This window comes from Magnolia sinica, chromosome 18 (assembly GCF_029962835.1).
Source record: "Magnolia sinica isolate HGM2019 chromosome 18, MsV1, whole genome shotgun sequence".
Lineage (NCBI taxonomy): Eukaryota > Viridiplantae > Streptophyta > Magnoliopsida > Magnoliales > Magnoliaceae > Magnolia > Magnolia sinica.
The window spans coordinates 18,255,730-18,271,220 of record NC_080590.1 but is presented as its reverse complement, the minus strand read 5'-3'; the positions used below and the strand labels follow the sequence as shown (position 1 = coordinate 18,271,220).

The 15,491-nt window shown below is 42.0% G+C and overlaps 1 protein-coding gene across 1 annotated transcript; it reads left to right on the top strand.

The window, feature by feature from the left end:
- Window positions 1-2,295: 2,295 nt before the first annotated feature.
- LOC131232865 (DNA-directed RNA polymerases II, IV and V subunit 6A-like) lies at window positions 2,296-13,856 on the top strand. Its single transcript, XM_058229371.1, has 6 exons — window positions 2,296-2,431; window positions 11,929-11,962; window positions 12,066-12,241; window positions 12,340-12,391; window positions 13,345-13,412; window positions 13,507-13,856. The coding sequence occupies exons 1-6, from the start codon at window positions 2,397-2,399 to the stop codon at window positions 13,574-13,576; spliced, it is 435 nt and encodes a 144-aa protein (XP_058085354.1). The 5' UTR covers window positions 2,296-2,396; the 3' UTR covers window positions 13,577-13,856.
- The last annotated feature ends 1,635 nt before the right edge of the window (window positions 13,857-15,491 follow it).

The following is a 15,491-nucleotide window of genomic DNA, read 5'->3' as shown; positions in this document are numbered from 1 at the left end:
ACATCAAAACAACACAGAAAGCCAAGGTAAATTCTCCTTTGAGTGCAAAAATGTGTGAACTTGGAAATGGTTCCCCTTCTAATCCACACTAGTCTCCATAAACTGCTCCAGCGAAAATGTCAGCGGGTCTTTCCAAATACGCGGGCTGGTCTCTTCCAATGGCCCATACGTTCACCATTAGACTACAGTCGTTTGGTATGGTGTAGTTCATCGGGTCGCATGTGTCGAGGGCTTGGCGTGGAAGTAGAAGCGAGGCCGGTGGGTGCAGTCAAAGGGACATCCGGGTCTGTTTCATCCCGATGGTCATTTGAGTTGGCCCACCTTGGTATAGTTCATTTAAAACTCTGTATCAAACTAGCACTAGGGCTGTCAACCTGTACGAAGACTGCTTGTACCTGGGCTGATCGAGTTCAGGTCTTGTGAGATCCCAGTCCTTTCAGGTCCTGGTCTCGTATTTTGGGACCCAAACCTATGGAGTCGGGTACCGATCACATGCCTACCTATCGAGTCTTTGTATCTAGGTTTCAAGTTGGGTTTGATGATTTGGGTGGACTTGGGCTGGATAATTTTGGCCTGTTGTAGGCCCAGTCCCAGCTTTGACATATGTTAAAACATTGGCTGAGCTTGGGCCTTAACATAGTTAGACCCGGCCTGTTATAGTAAGTGTCCTATGTGCTTCTAATTTTTCTTAACACTGTTAATGTTGGCACAACTCCCAAAGCCCAACGGATGAATAAAACTTACTATTTACAGTAAAAGTGGAATTTGACTGTCATGATAGAACCTTGAAAATTTGGCGTCGGCTACCCGGCATAGCGGGTTGGTTGGCTAAAGTAGATCGTCATCCTCAAAATCATATATAACACATGGAGTAACTCGTTCCGGTTTATGACGTATGCTTGTTTTAAGGTTACGATGGTCTCGATGACTTCTGTCTCTGATAGCCTCTAAAAGGGCTTTTTCCAATCCATCTTTGATATGGAAGTATTTGGACCGCTCTACATCAGGACCACTAGGAAAGGTGGAGACAGAAATGCTCACAGTTGAAACCTTCTTGGCCCAGCGTGACTTTGATATACCATTTAACCCGTTCACGAGGTGATTCCCACCTGGACAAAAGGAAAAGAGAAATATCGGCCTGATTCAAAATGATTGTGGCCCATGGATATTTCAGTGTTGAGACTTCAATCCTAACTGTTTTCTATGGTGTGGCCCACTTGAGTTTGGATTGCCCTCATGTTTGGGTTTGTACCCTAAAATGAGAAGGCGAGACCAATGGACAGAAGGGATATAACACAAACATCACGGTGGACCCTACACAGTTTCTGATTACAGGCAAGTTTCTGATTACAGGCAAGTTGGGTCTAGGCGCAGCTCCAAGACTGTAGCGGATTGCGTGGTGTGCTGCACACCACCCACCGGCCTTGGTGGTGTGTTGATGTCGCTTAGGGCCCGTTTGGCCGGTCGGATTGGAAGGGTTTGGATGGTATTGGAAGGGATTGAAAGTCAAATCCTGGGATTGGCCTTGCGTGCCAAACAGAGTCAGTAATCCGATCCCAATCCCATGGATCTTAAGACAATCCACTGACAACACCATCATTACCTTTAAATCCCATCCAATCTACCCTAAAATGAGAAGGCGAAACCAATGGACAGACGGGATATAACACAAACATCACGGTGGACCCTACACAGTTTCTTATTACAGGCAAGTTGGGTCTAGGCGCAGCTCCAAGACTGTAGCGGATTGCGTGGTGTGCTGCACACCACCCACCGGCCTTGGTGGTGTGTTGATGTCGCTTAATTTTGTAATCCCACAATGATGTACGAATTATATCCACACTGTCCACCCATTTTACGAGATCATTTCAGGACATAGGCCCAAAAATAAAGCATATTTAAAGCTCAAGTGAACCACACTGCATAAAGCAATAGAGATGATGAGGCTAACGTTTGAAACCTTCTGGGATCCATCGTGATGTTTACACGCCATCCAACCTGTTAATAAGGTTACACAGACCTGGATGAAGGGAAAACACACATGTCAACTTGATCCAAAACCCAAAACTTATGTGGCCCCAGAAGTTTTCAATGGTAGGCGTTCAATCCGGACTACTTTCCATGGTGTGGTCCAATGGAACTTTCATTTATTCCTAATTTTTCGGCTCATTCCCTTAAAGGATATCAAAAAGTGGATGGACAGTGTAGATATAACACATACATCATGGTGGGCCCACAGAACTAGGTGACGTCAACACACCACGGACGTTGGTGGTGTGTGGAACACATGCAATCCGCTTCCCACCTAAACAGCAGGCATAAATGACTTCCCTCCCCACTGCAGGGGTTAGGGTTTGAGCGCAAGAACAAACGCAGAGAGATTTAGATTTTCATCAATGGCTGACGAAGACTACAACGACGACATCGGGGCGTACGTCTTACTCTCTCTCGATCCTTTTCACCCTTTGATATCTCTGTCTGTGTAGTGTTTGTGCTATTTCCTCGCTGAAAATTGAAACGACGGATGACTAGATTTTGGTTTTCCTTTTGCGTTTCACAATTCACGGAGAATGCTTCTGTGTCTTTGAAGGCCCTTTTTATTTTTCTAACCTGAGCTTGTCGTTTAGGGCTTGTTTTTGGATGTACCGTAAATTTCAAGCGGAACGCATATTTGTCCGTTTTCTGTACATCTGGGAAATGGGAACTACGATTGGTGGAATGCTGTTTTCCGTCATTTTTTTCCTAAAATCAATATTAAGAACGTTTCAGGTAGGACCTCTCCTGCCCTGCCTCCGTAGAGTCATCCGATCGTACCTTTTTCCTAAGATGGCATGGAGAGAGGAACTGTTCTTAAAAACTTGCTGTAAGCTTCCAATATCTATTAAAACTCTGATAATTTTGATAGCATTGAAGAATTCCTTTTAGCCCTTGATATCTTGCGGCCATACACTAGGGAGAGTCTTGGCCAATTCAAAAGATCGTTCGATATGGTTGAAATAACTGAATTTTGGGTTGCTTGGTCAAGTAACGGCAACTCAATAGAATTCATAACCATCTCAGTGTAATCTTTTCTATCTTTTTTATTTTGATTGTATGAATATTCACGAGCTAAGACCATTCCAATACTTGTTTTCGTCATTTATAAACCAAACCAACAATTGGGACAAGCAAGAAAACTAAAGCTTCTATAAATACAGATGCACCCAATACATCGAAACTCATTGGCCATGGATAAAGAAAGACCATTTCAACATAATAAATAAATAAAAACAACAAAAACTAGAGCAAATATAATAACAGATTCAGAATTGTAACCAAGCATCCCCATGGGTTTCTATACTTAATTCATAACTAGAAAGCTTCCTTGGTCCTTTACTAATTGGGGCTATAACTCCGGAAATTAGAAACGGCAAAATAGGAATAACCCTTGATATTATTAGAAATGCCCAGAAAATTATCTAGGATCTCAACCTCCCATTTTGTTCTACATACCCTGAGGTATTTGAGGTTAAATGTACCATTGGAATTTTCTTCTAGGGGTATCAGCAGTCAAGCATATTTTTTAAAATATGAATTTATCTATCAAGGTTAGGCTCATCCCATAAGTTATCTTTGAGAATTCACTTGCCAATTTTAATTGGGCTCCTCTTTTTTCATCACGGGATCCTTTATTATATTCCACTTGTCTTTCTCACTGCCATCTATCGTCATAACATCAACTATAGTGCACTGGCCAAAGTCGGCATCACTAGATTTTAAACTGCAGAAAGTGATGGATGTTTGTATTTATGAAGAGAGTCTTTTGCCTAAAACGATTTGTATCTATAAAAAGAGAGTGAGACAATGGGAGAGCAAGTTGATGTAGTGGACATCTATCGGTGGTGGGCAAGGAAGCGGGTGAACATTCAAGTGAGAGTAACAGCGGAAGAAATATACAGCTCTTGATCCTAATCATCCATACTTAGACTTCCTCACCCCCAATACAGCAAGGTACACAATAGCGTCACCAGTTTCCCCAATAAAGAAACCCTACTAGACACAACTATGGTAGATGGGGAAGGTACAGGACCAACTATTACCTATAAGCACCTTGGTTTTTCCCCTTTGAATGCATCATCAGTTAACCACCCAACTAATGAAATGGAAAGGGCTACTCTTAAAAAAACAATCCATCTGCATGATTTCCCAAACCCTTGATTGGTCCATACACTATGTAGCACAAGCCCCAAACCACTGAAAGAAACCACTCCAAACCCAGAAAACAACCTGTCTAGCTAGCCAAAACAATACTATATGCTTTACCCCTTCAACAGTTTTAAACTCAGTAACAAAGGTAAGAGAAGAATATTATCTTTCCCCTTGAACCATCTACTTAGGAACTATGCAATGAAAAGGACTTGGGAACCATGCAATGACAAAGAACTTAGATCGTGGTACGGACTATGGCTGGCAAGAGTGCTAATGTTATGATGCCAGATAGTGGTGAGGGAATAAATGGAATGTGAACCGACGGATAAACGTTCCATGAAAGAAGAGAATTTTGATAAAAATCGACAAGTGAATCTTTGAAGTGAAACTTAAGGGATGAGACCTAACCTTAATGGATAAATTTATGTTCAAAAACTTTATGCTTGACTGCCAATACTTTTAAAAGAAATTTTCAATGGTATGGAGAACAAACGAGAAAGTTGACATATTGTAAATGGAGAATGACTTCTTTTTTTCTTTTCAAAGTCACTTATATTTTAGATCTAGATAATTATACCTTCAACAGTCCACGAGCTATGGTGAGACAGTACTTGATACTCTAGTGATGGGCATGGTATTTTTCCCACCTAATGTTGTTATTGCTCATGTAACTGTCTGTATCAGATCTGCTAACCTTTTTAATGAAACACTAAAATGGAATGTGTTATCCATGATCGCATAAGAAACTGGAAGACCTCTTAAGAGTGACGAAACGATGGAGAATAAGTAGAGGGCTGTTCACTCCCCAAGTGCAGGGTTGTGATGTAGTAATAAACTCGGTGAGACCAAGGTCGAATCCCAAGGGACTGATACCTGTACGTAATTTGAAACTAACTAGAGCTAGAACTAGAATGAGATGAAATCTAAATCGAGTGTAATTTGATGAATAATTGTGAAATAAATTTATTCAAAACTAATGAAAATAAAGGTGAGAGCTAGGGTGCCAAGGATCCACTTGTAGCAATTGGGAAGCTACCTTACATAATTCAAGGACACAGCTGGAATCAGAGTCCTATCTTATCCAGCTGATAAGAAGAGATTTGTCAGATCTCTGAACTTCTTATGGATCTAATCATCAATGGATAAGATTGATGAAGATTTGGAAGTGATCCCGTCACTTAACCATGCCCAGGAGACGATGGCAAACAACATCGATTTACTAATCTCATGGCTAATCATAAGAGAATTGTGAGAGTTAGGAAGGGTTCCGTCACCCTACCATGCTCATGGGACGATGGTGAACAACGGGTCTTACTAATTTCACAATCTCAATAATGGAAAACATACTTAAAGCTATCGCAGATCTATTGTAATTTAAGTCACAACAAACCATTAAAAACTAAAAGTATACCTTCATAATCAAACTAAAATCCAAGAGAATCCATAAAACATGAATTAAAGCAAAACAACCATCCTAATCACGCTACAAGCTTCACCTCTTAGCCCTAGTTAAGAGGTTCAGCTAACCATAGGCATAATCAACTAAAGTCTCTTAAAACATCAAAAGGAAGAAAGAAATTAAAGAGGGAAAGGAAAAGGGAAACTCCACGCTGATGGCCGTCCACCCTCTCTCTCTCTCTCTCTTTCCTCCCACGTCCAAGCTCGTAAGGTGCCTCCACGGCTGCCCTAGATCATCTCCCCCCCTCACTCTCATGTTTACAACTTCCTTTTATAGTTGTTGGAAGGCTGGAGTCGGTGGCAAAGTCGTAGCAGGAAACGGAGTGCAACTTTTCGCAACCAAGTTTCAGTGTCTCAAAACTCACCACTTTCCTCGCTCAATTTTCAAAGAAACACCGTCCCTTAGGACGCTTTTGAGTGCTCTACATGATGGACGGTTCAGATTTACCATATGATGAAAGATGGTGGGCTACAACCGCCAGGAAATCCGGATTTTTGCGGCTTTCGCACCTCTTGGCTGTCGTGATCGGTGGGCCCCACAGAAGTATTTTCGGGGAAGTCCACCCCGTCCGTTGGATTCAAGACAAAATTTAAGTCAAGAATGGGTGGTTTTGAACGTCCATTGACGCGGCCCAGAGAAGAAATCACGCCAAAAATCATTTTGAATGTCGCAGGACCGCCTGTTTGTGGCCTCTGAATCGCGCACATGTGCACGCATAGGAGTAAAATTTCAGCAAGGTTTTGTTGTATTCGAGGCCGTATACACGATGAACAGATTAGATTTGTCGGACAGGTCATGGGTGGGGCCCACAAACTTCCGCAAAATGGACTCTCGCCGGATGCGAAATAGGGACGCGGAAGCTTCCGCTGTGACGTTGTTGGGGCCCAGTTTAGTGTTATTTTGACAAATCCAAGCCGCTCATTGGATTTTGCTCGAAAAACCATGCGGGTATGAATGTTTTTTAATTGGATTTGGTGTGGCCCACATGATCTTCTATTCCCCCGTCCATCCGGCGTTTGACGGTGGAGATTGCCTGAGTGCATGCATAGGACCAAAAGGGAACTTAGGTGTGGTTAATACCCCCCATCTGTACATAATGAACGGGCCAGATGGAATATTTGGATGAGGTGTGGGCCCCACTACGTGAAACCGGCGGACCGGGTGCATCCGCTGTTTGAAACAGAGAAGGAGAAGGAGAGACGGGTCAACCCGTCTTTGACCGGGCTGATCGTCCAGTGCGGCTCGCGTGTGCGTGCACTGTATGCATGCACACCCTCATGTGGGGTCCACTGTGATGTTTGTGAGAAATCTGTTCCGTCCATCCTTTTCCCCATCCACCTTAAGGCATTGACAATGAAATTTAAGTATATCCAGATGTCAGGCAGGCCCCAAATCAAGATTTTAGGGGCTGATCTGTCCGTTGGGCCACTTTCACAATAATTCAATGGCTAAAATTTTATGTGTACGGTTAATTTATGGCCCTCAGGCCATGTATGAAGTTTCGAGCCGAACAGATGGTGGGAACCCCATGATCTTGCATTCTGGATGATTTTTGAGCCACTTGAGCTTCAATTTTTTCGATTTTCGCAATCCCTGGCGTGTAATTCCATTGATCTTGGTCCCATGGAGTCCATACCTTGCCTTGGTGAATTCTGAGCGTTAAATCCATGCTTTTAGTACCCTTTTCAGTCCACGCTTATAAATCCACCTTGCAACACAAACACGATTAAAATAGGGTGTTAAACAGTATCATGTTCGTAAATCCAGGTAATAACTGGGGTCTGATATGCAATATTTGACCCTCAACACAACCCCCAACCAGCATTTTGCTAGTCCCGAGCAAAGTATGCGAAAAATAAGTTGAGAATTACAGGACAATCTCTATGAACTCAAGTGATTTTTGAAAAGCAATCTAGATACGAAAATTCTAAGATGCATGAATGTTGGGCATTACTTCCTCCTGGAATCAAGCGAATAATAAATTTCATAATCAAGTTTAAAGTATTTATGCATTAATTAGAACAATTCTAAACAATGAGTACCATGAGTGTATAATGAAATCTCGGCTTATTATCATTGAGAAATCCAATAGATAATTTCTATGATAACATTGATAATCAAAAGAGCATTCAGGACACTTAAAACCTAAACCAGAACTTACCTTACAATTCTTCTTTTTCATTCTTCCAGCTTTTGATTTTTCCATCGAGGGAGAGGAGAATCAAATCCGCACCTATAGGGAGCAAACCTATGGTAAAGATTGTACACCCAACCCTTTTCACATATCATCCATGAGGAATTAAATCTACACTTATAGGGAGCAAACCTATGGTGAAGATTATTCGCCCAACACTTTCCAAAGGTATCTGTTTTTTTTTTTTTTTTTTTTAGGTATTTCTTTTTCTTCAATTGATCATGATGGGCAAATTTTCTAGGTTGGTTCCTTGCATGCTCAGTGACTACCAAGTTACAATTCAGTATCAAACTGAAACCTTAATGTGCAAGCGAGATGTGTCTTGTGAAATCATGACTCAATCAATGTTTTTCTAATCATGGATTAACAGTTCGAACTTAACTATGAAATCTAACAATAACTGAATCCAAGAGTCATAAATTACCAACATCACTTATCTTGTAATTCTAAATCCAAGATAGCTGTCAAAATTACTTCGAATTCACAAGAAAGTCCAGAAAATTTTAAAAATTTTCACAATTTTTGCTAAAGACCAAGAAAATACTGATTTGGTAACCTGATCTCCCGCCAAAAACTTGTTCACTCCCCAAGTGCAGGGTTGTGATGTAGTAATAAACTTGGTGAGACCGAGGTCGAATCCCAAGGGACTGATACCTGTACGTAATTTGAAACTAACTAGAGCTAGAACTAGAATGAGATGAAATCTAAATCGAGTGTAATTTGATGAATAATTGTGAAATAAATTTATTCAAAACTAATGAAAATAAAGGTGAGAGCTAGGGTGCCAAGGATCCACTTGTAGCAATTGGGAAGCTACCTTACATAATTCAAGGACACAGCTGGAATCAGAGTCCTATCTTATCTAGCTGGTAAGAAGAGATTTGTCAGATCTCTGAACTTCTTATGGATCTAATCATCAACAGATAAGATTGGTGAAGAGTTGGAAGTGATCCCGTCACTTAACCATGCCCAGGAGACGATGGCAAACAGCATCGATTTATTAATCTCACGGCCAATCATAAGAGAATTGTGAAAGTTAGGAAGGGTTCCGTCACCCTACCATGCTCATGGGACGATGGTGAACAACGGGTCTTACTAATTTCACAATCTCAATAATGGAAAACATACTTAAAAGCTATCGCAGATACATTATAATTTAAGTCACAACAAACCATTAAAAACTAAAAGTATACCTTCATAATCAAACTAAAATCCAAGATAATCCATAAAACATGAATTAAAGCAAAACAACCATCCTAATCACACTACAAGCTTCACCTCTTAGCCCTAGTTAAGAGGTTCAGCTAACCATAGGCATGATCAACTAAAGTCTCTTAAAACATCAAAAGGAAGAAAGAAATTAAAGAGGAAAAGGAAAAGGGAAACTCTACGCTGATGGCTGTCCACCCTCTCTCTCTCTCTCTTTCTTCCCACGTCCAAGCTCACAAGGTGCCTCCACGGTTGCCTTAGATCATCTCCCCCCCTCACTCTCATGTTTACAACTTCCTTTGATAGTTGTTGGAAGGCTGGAGTCGGTGGCAAAGTCGCAGCAGGAAACGGAGTGCAACTTTTCACAACCAAGTTTCAGTGTCTCAAAACTCACCACTTTCCTCGTTCAATTTTCAAAGAAACACCGTCCCTTAGGAAGCTTTTGAGTGCTCTACATGATGGACGGTTCAGATTTACCATATGATGAAAGATGGTGGGCTACAACCGCCAGGAAATCCGGATTTTTGCGGCTTTCGCACCTCTTCGCTGTCGTGATCGGTGGGCCCCACAGAAGTATTTTCGGGGAAGTCCACCCCGTCCATTGGATTCAAGACGAAATTTAAGTCAAGAATGGGTGGTTTTGAACGTCCATTGACGCGGCCCAGAGAAGAAATCACGCCAAAAATCATTTTGAATGTCGCAGGACCGCCTGTTTGTGGCCTCTGAATCGCGCACATGTGCACGCATGGGAGTAAAATTTCAGTAAGGTTTTGTAGTATTCGAGGCCGTATACACGATGAACAGATCAGATTTGTCGGACAGGTCATGGGTGGGGCCCACAAACTTCTGCAAAATGGACTCTCGCCGGATGCGAAATAGGGACGCAGAAGCTTCCCCTGTGACGTTGGTGGAGCCCACTTTAGTGTTATTTTGACAAATCCAAGCCGCTCATTGAATTCTGCTCGAAAAACCATTCGGGTATGAATGTTTTTGAATTGGATTTGGTGTGGCCCACATGATCTTCTATTCCGCCGTCCATCCGGCGTTTGACGGTGGAGATTGCCTGAGTGCATGCATAGGACCAAAAGGGAACCTAGGTGTGGTTAATACCCCCCATCTGTACATAATGAACGGGCCAGATGGAATATTTGGATGAGGTGTGGGCCCCACTACGTGAAACCGGCGGACCGGGTGCGTCCGCTGTTTGAAACAGAGAAGGAGAAGGAGAGACGGGTCAGCCCGTCTTTGACCGGGTTGACCGTCCAGTGCGGCTCGCGTGTGCGTGCACTGTATGCATGCACACCCTCATGTGGGGTCCCCTGTGATGTTTGTGAGAAATCCGTTCCGTCCATCCTTTTCCCCATCCACTTTAAGGCATTGACAATGAAATTTAAGTATATCCAGATATCAGGCGGGCCCCAAATCAAGATTTTAGGGGCTGATCTGTCCGTTGGGCCACTTTCACAATAATCCAATGGCTAAAATTTTATGTGTACGGTTAATTTATGGCCCTCAGACCATATATGAAGTTTCGAGCCAAACGGATGGTGAGAACCCCATGATCTTGCATTCTAGATGATTTTTGAGCCACTTGAGCTTCAATTTTTTCGATTTTCGCGATCCCTGGCGTGTAATTCCATTGATCTTGGTCCCATGGAGTCCGTACCTTGCCTTGGTGAATTCTGAGCGTTAAATCCATGCTTTTAGTACCCTTTTCAGTCCACGCTTATAAATCCACCTTGCAACACAAACACGATTAAAATAAGGCGTTAAACAGTATCAAGTTCATAAATCTAGTTAATAACTGGGGTCTGATTTGCAATATTTGACCCTCAACAAGGGCCCAATTCACCAAGATAGTTGTCAACATTGATCTTTCAATTTGATAATTGATTTGTTGAAATAAAATAAAGGGGAATGGAAAATCTGCTCTGTCATGTTCATCAAATGGATCCCTCCAAAGCTTGAAGCACAGAGTTTGGCAAACAAACCTGCTAGAAGCCCTAATGGGTCCAGCTTAACTTTGATGAGTATACTGTCAAAAACCTACCAGTGGAGGATCCCCCTCTTATTTGAAGTGATTTTGTAGTTGTTGCTGCAAATAGCTTTACACATGAACTGTAATAGCAACCTTGCTGAACTTCTTACTCTATTTCATGGTTTACCGCTTGTGCTGAGCATCTGCATTAACCCACCTTGAGATTAAGGGTGATACCCTTATGGGCCATCAACACAATTAAAAAGATTTTTGTACTAGCATGGGGAGGCTTGCTTTGAGCTTCAACATTAACCGCATGGAGATTGAGGGTGATGCCCTTACGGACCATCAACACGATTAAAAAATATAGATATTGTACTACCATGAGAGGGAATATTATCTAGCAACCAGATTTATTTTTATTTTTTGTTTTTCGCAATCCTGCTAGAGTTTTAGGGTGTACAGAAAAGAGGGAAGCAAATCACATAGCTGTAAAATGGCATGCGGTCAGAAAGTTATATGGTCATTCATATTCTAGAGAAACCCCTCACCATCTATGCAAATGTTTAGTCAATCTCTGTGGAAATGGAAAGGCATTAGAAGTTTGAAACATATTTTAAAATGCTGTGTGAACACCTCCCAGATTGCTGTTGTGACTTGCATCTGAGCTGCTGCGAGTTCAAGATACATATATAGCACACTTCATTTGCTTTCCATTTTGTACTTTTCCTGCCTGCAGCACTTCCTTTGAGAATTCAGTTTTCCTGGATGACTGTTAGAGCAGTTTCATTGATAATCTTCAAAATCTCTCAACCTTTCTTCTGTCCTGTCTTGTTCTTTCATTCTGATCTTATTTTTGGGTCAAATATGAACTCTTTGACATGAACTGTTTTGCTACAGATATGATGATGAGCCGCCAGAACCTGAGCCTGAGGTTAAACCTGCAACCTCCACTTTCTCCCAAAAATTCTGGAGGACTGTTATGACTTTTTGTTGAATCTAACTGAAATTGTTAACCACCGTTCGGATGGTTGCAGGAAGGAGCAGAAGAGGATGTAGAAAATAATAACGAAGAGGCTCCTGATGCTTTTGTTGGGACTGAAGGTGAGGAGAAAGAGGAGGAGCAACCAGTACAACGTCCTCGGAAGACATCAAAATACATGACGAAGTATGAGCGTGCAAGAATCTTGGGCACCCGCGCCCTGCAGATCAGGTTTGGTATTTGAAACTTCTTGGCATCTTTGTTGTTCTGAACTGGAATGAATCAAGGCAACACTTTTATTATACTTGCACTCCTTTGTTTTGGTGCAGCATGAATGCCCCAGTGATGGTTGAGTTGGAGGGTGAGACTGATCCGCTGGAGGTAAGCTAGTTGCAGAGTCTGGCTGGATGAAATGTCCCCAAATGTTTAGAAATATGGAAGTCTGCCTGACCCAATTTCCAGTATTCATTCTTTAAAATGACTGAGGCCCTGTTTGGTTGCCAATTAACAATGAGTTCATCTCATTTTAGTTAACAGTAATTATGTATTCCAGTATTAGAAATCATATTTTATGTAAATTATGGGTTACCAAGATTACTTTTAATCCTTTATCAGCAATCTCTAATACACAATTATTGTTAAGTAAAATGAAATGAACTCATTTTTAAGTGGCATCCAAACAGGACCTTAAGATGATGATTATCATAAATGACTAGGTTGTTGATAGTTTAGGTAACTTATTTTATAAAAGCATTGTATTTTCCACTTGTGTTTGTAAAAGCTCAGACTTAAATAACGACAACTGTTAATTTCTTATGGAGCACTGCTAATGGCACTTGAGGGCACATGTGCCAACATCTGCGGGACGCGTGAGATCCAGGCTGTCATTGGGTGGGCAACCATGTGGATTTCCTGGCCTAATAGACAGGACAATCCACTCATTTACAGAAATAAAGGATGGATATGGATAAGGGTCAAGAAGTCGCATTTAACATTTACATGTGGCAAAACCCTTCAAAAAAAAACCATGTGGCGACCCAATACATGGACAAGCTTTACTTTTAGGCTTGGGCGTGGTGGGGCCTAGCTGATAGCAATCTTATTCTCACACATATGCCACCCAAAGAGTGTGCCTATGACATTACGAATGTGATTATACTTGCATTTCTCTTGTTACGTGCATTTCTTGTGTGAAATGAATTCAGTTTTCTATAACCACTACTGAAAAGTCCAAACAGCTACATTGCCATATGTAAAGCCTTTTGGACATACTACGGTTCTTTGGAAATCACAACTGTTATCATATTTTTTGATCTATCACCCTGTGATTTTAGATTGCAATGAAAGAGCTTCGGGAGCGCAAGATACCATTTACGATCCGTCGCTATTTGCCAGATGGAAGGTGAGATTTTCCTTCGTTATTATTATTATTATTTTTAATTTCCCCTTTTGCTATGGCATGCATGCGTGATGGTGTTAACACTGAAATATGGCAGTTATGAGGACTGGGGGGTTGATGAGCTGATTGTAGAAGACTCTTGGAAGAGGCAAGTTGGAGGTGACTGATGATGACAACTCTCTCTACATCTCAACTAATCTCAATCCTATTCCTGTTAGGTTTCTACTAGGAACAAAACTTACATTAGTCCTGGTCATGGTGTGTAGATCTTGACTGTACCTTTAAGCACAAGTGTGTATGGTCTGTACAAAGGTTGTTTCCTTTCATTTACATCCTGTGGCATGTTCCATGGACGTGGATGGACCTACTCTAGATGGGGGTTATGGCGCCAGAATCAGATCCGTTGAATGATCTTAACTTATGGTTAATGGACATTTGTTAACTCGATGTTGATTGATTTTATATGTTGACAGCTCATTGGTAGGACACCGACAGGCCAGTTATGACCGTCCATCCATTCAGTGTGGAGCTGGGTTGTTGTTACTTATCTATGGTGGACCCCATGCCATGTGCTCGGTAGCTGAGTGAATGCGTCAAATATAGATGATGAATCCACACATGCCACAGGCACGAGTTGGTATGTCGTAATCATAATGTCCATAGAAAAAACGGCATCCTAATGATGATGGAAGATTTGCGCTTGTACTCTTTTTACAATTGAGGATGCATTATTGAAGTTTTGTAAGCTTGTGAAGCACGTGGGGCCCTCCTGTGATGAAGATGCCTGCGTGTATTCCATTCCTTGTATTAATTTACATAAAGAATGGAGAAAAAAAGGGGCTATTTTTTTCTTTCTCATCGGATGGATGTGATGGAGAGCCACCGAATTGCATGGATAATAGCAAGAGCCACGGGGGCATGCCAGCAATTTACTACTTTTTCGTTTAGCACTTTGTCCAAGTGGGGCCATTGTTCGTTTAGACTTTATCCCCCCAACTTTAAAAGGGACATGGAAGTTCATGCACTGGAAACCTAGGTGGGGCCTACCATGATGTTTGTGAGAAATCCACCCCGTCCACCGTGAGCTCATTGTAGGACATTGCGCCAAAAATAAGTCAGATCAAATACACAAGTGGGCCTAAAACGTGAGGATTGAAATACCACAGACGAAATATTGGTAGGGCCACGGAAGTTTTCAATCTGGCTAATATTTGTGTTCTCATTCATCCCAGCAGGAATGACGATACGAATAAACATCACTGTCAACCCAGAAGGTTTCAACAGTAGGAATTTGACCCAGGAGGTTTCAACGGTAGGAATTTCCCTGTGTCAGTAGGGGTCCAACAAAAGGGTCATCCTTCAAATCGATGGAGGGCCAAATTCTCTATGGCTTGGATGGCATTTTTTATTTTTCCCCCTTTTTTTGGGCATGCCGCACTGAGATTCCACCATTTTAGCCTTTTAATTTTGCAATTTGAAGTTTTGGCTGCTGATCATTTTACACTTAATATATATTTGATAGGTTACCATCTGGATGGTTATGATCGTTCGACCAACGGCTGCTTTTAGCTCTATCCGCAATGAGCTATACTAGTTAGGTAATCTCACGGAAGAACGGTTGTGGACTAGCCAGTGGTCTGGCTGAGTGTTCGGGTGGGACCCTTTTTAAGTGGATCTGCATGATTGTCGTGGCAGGTGGTTGCATGTTTTGGCCCACCTTTTGCACGGTCCAGATGTTCTCCGCATGCATGTGAGACCTTGGTGGGAAACGGGGGGTGCATGCAAGGCCAGGATGCAGCCGTGTGGCATACTGTAGGGTAATCGTAGATCATTCTAATTATAGGACCCACTGTGGTTGGAGAAGAGACTGAAAACTCACTCATCAAACGATGACAACCATCCACATGGCAGCAATAAAAAGGACGGTTAGAAAGAAGTGAACGGGTCAACATTCGATGGAAGAAATCAGATGGTCCAGATCGGCCGGTGACCCCTACACCAGCCAGGTAGCTGGCGGAAAAGCTCTGTAGGGCCATCATGATATGTGTTTTATCCACACCGTCCATCCATTTTGCCAGCTTA

Bases quoted from the DNA above. Each gene is read 5' to 3' on its own strand.
- LOC131232865 (XM_058229371.1), top strand. From the start codon at position 2,397: ATGGCTGACGAAGACTACAACGACGACATCGGGGC. The intron at 12,392-13,344 runs GTAAGCTAGTTG...CTGTGATTTTAG, and splicing joins GTGAGACTGATCCGCTGGAG to ATTGCAATGAAAGAGCTTCG. The intron at 13,413-13,506 runs GTGAGATTTTCC...GAAATATGGCAG, and splicing joins CGCTATTTGCCAGATGGAAG to TTATGAGGACTGGGGGGTTG.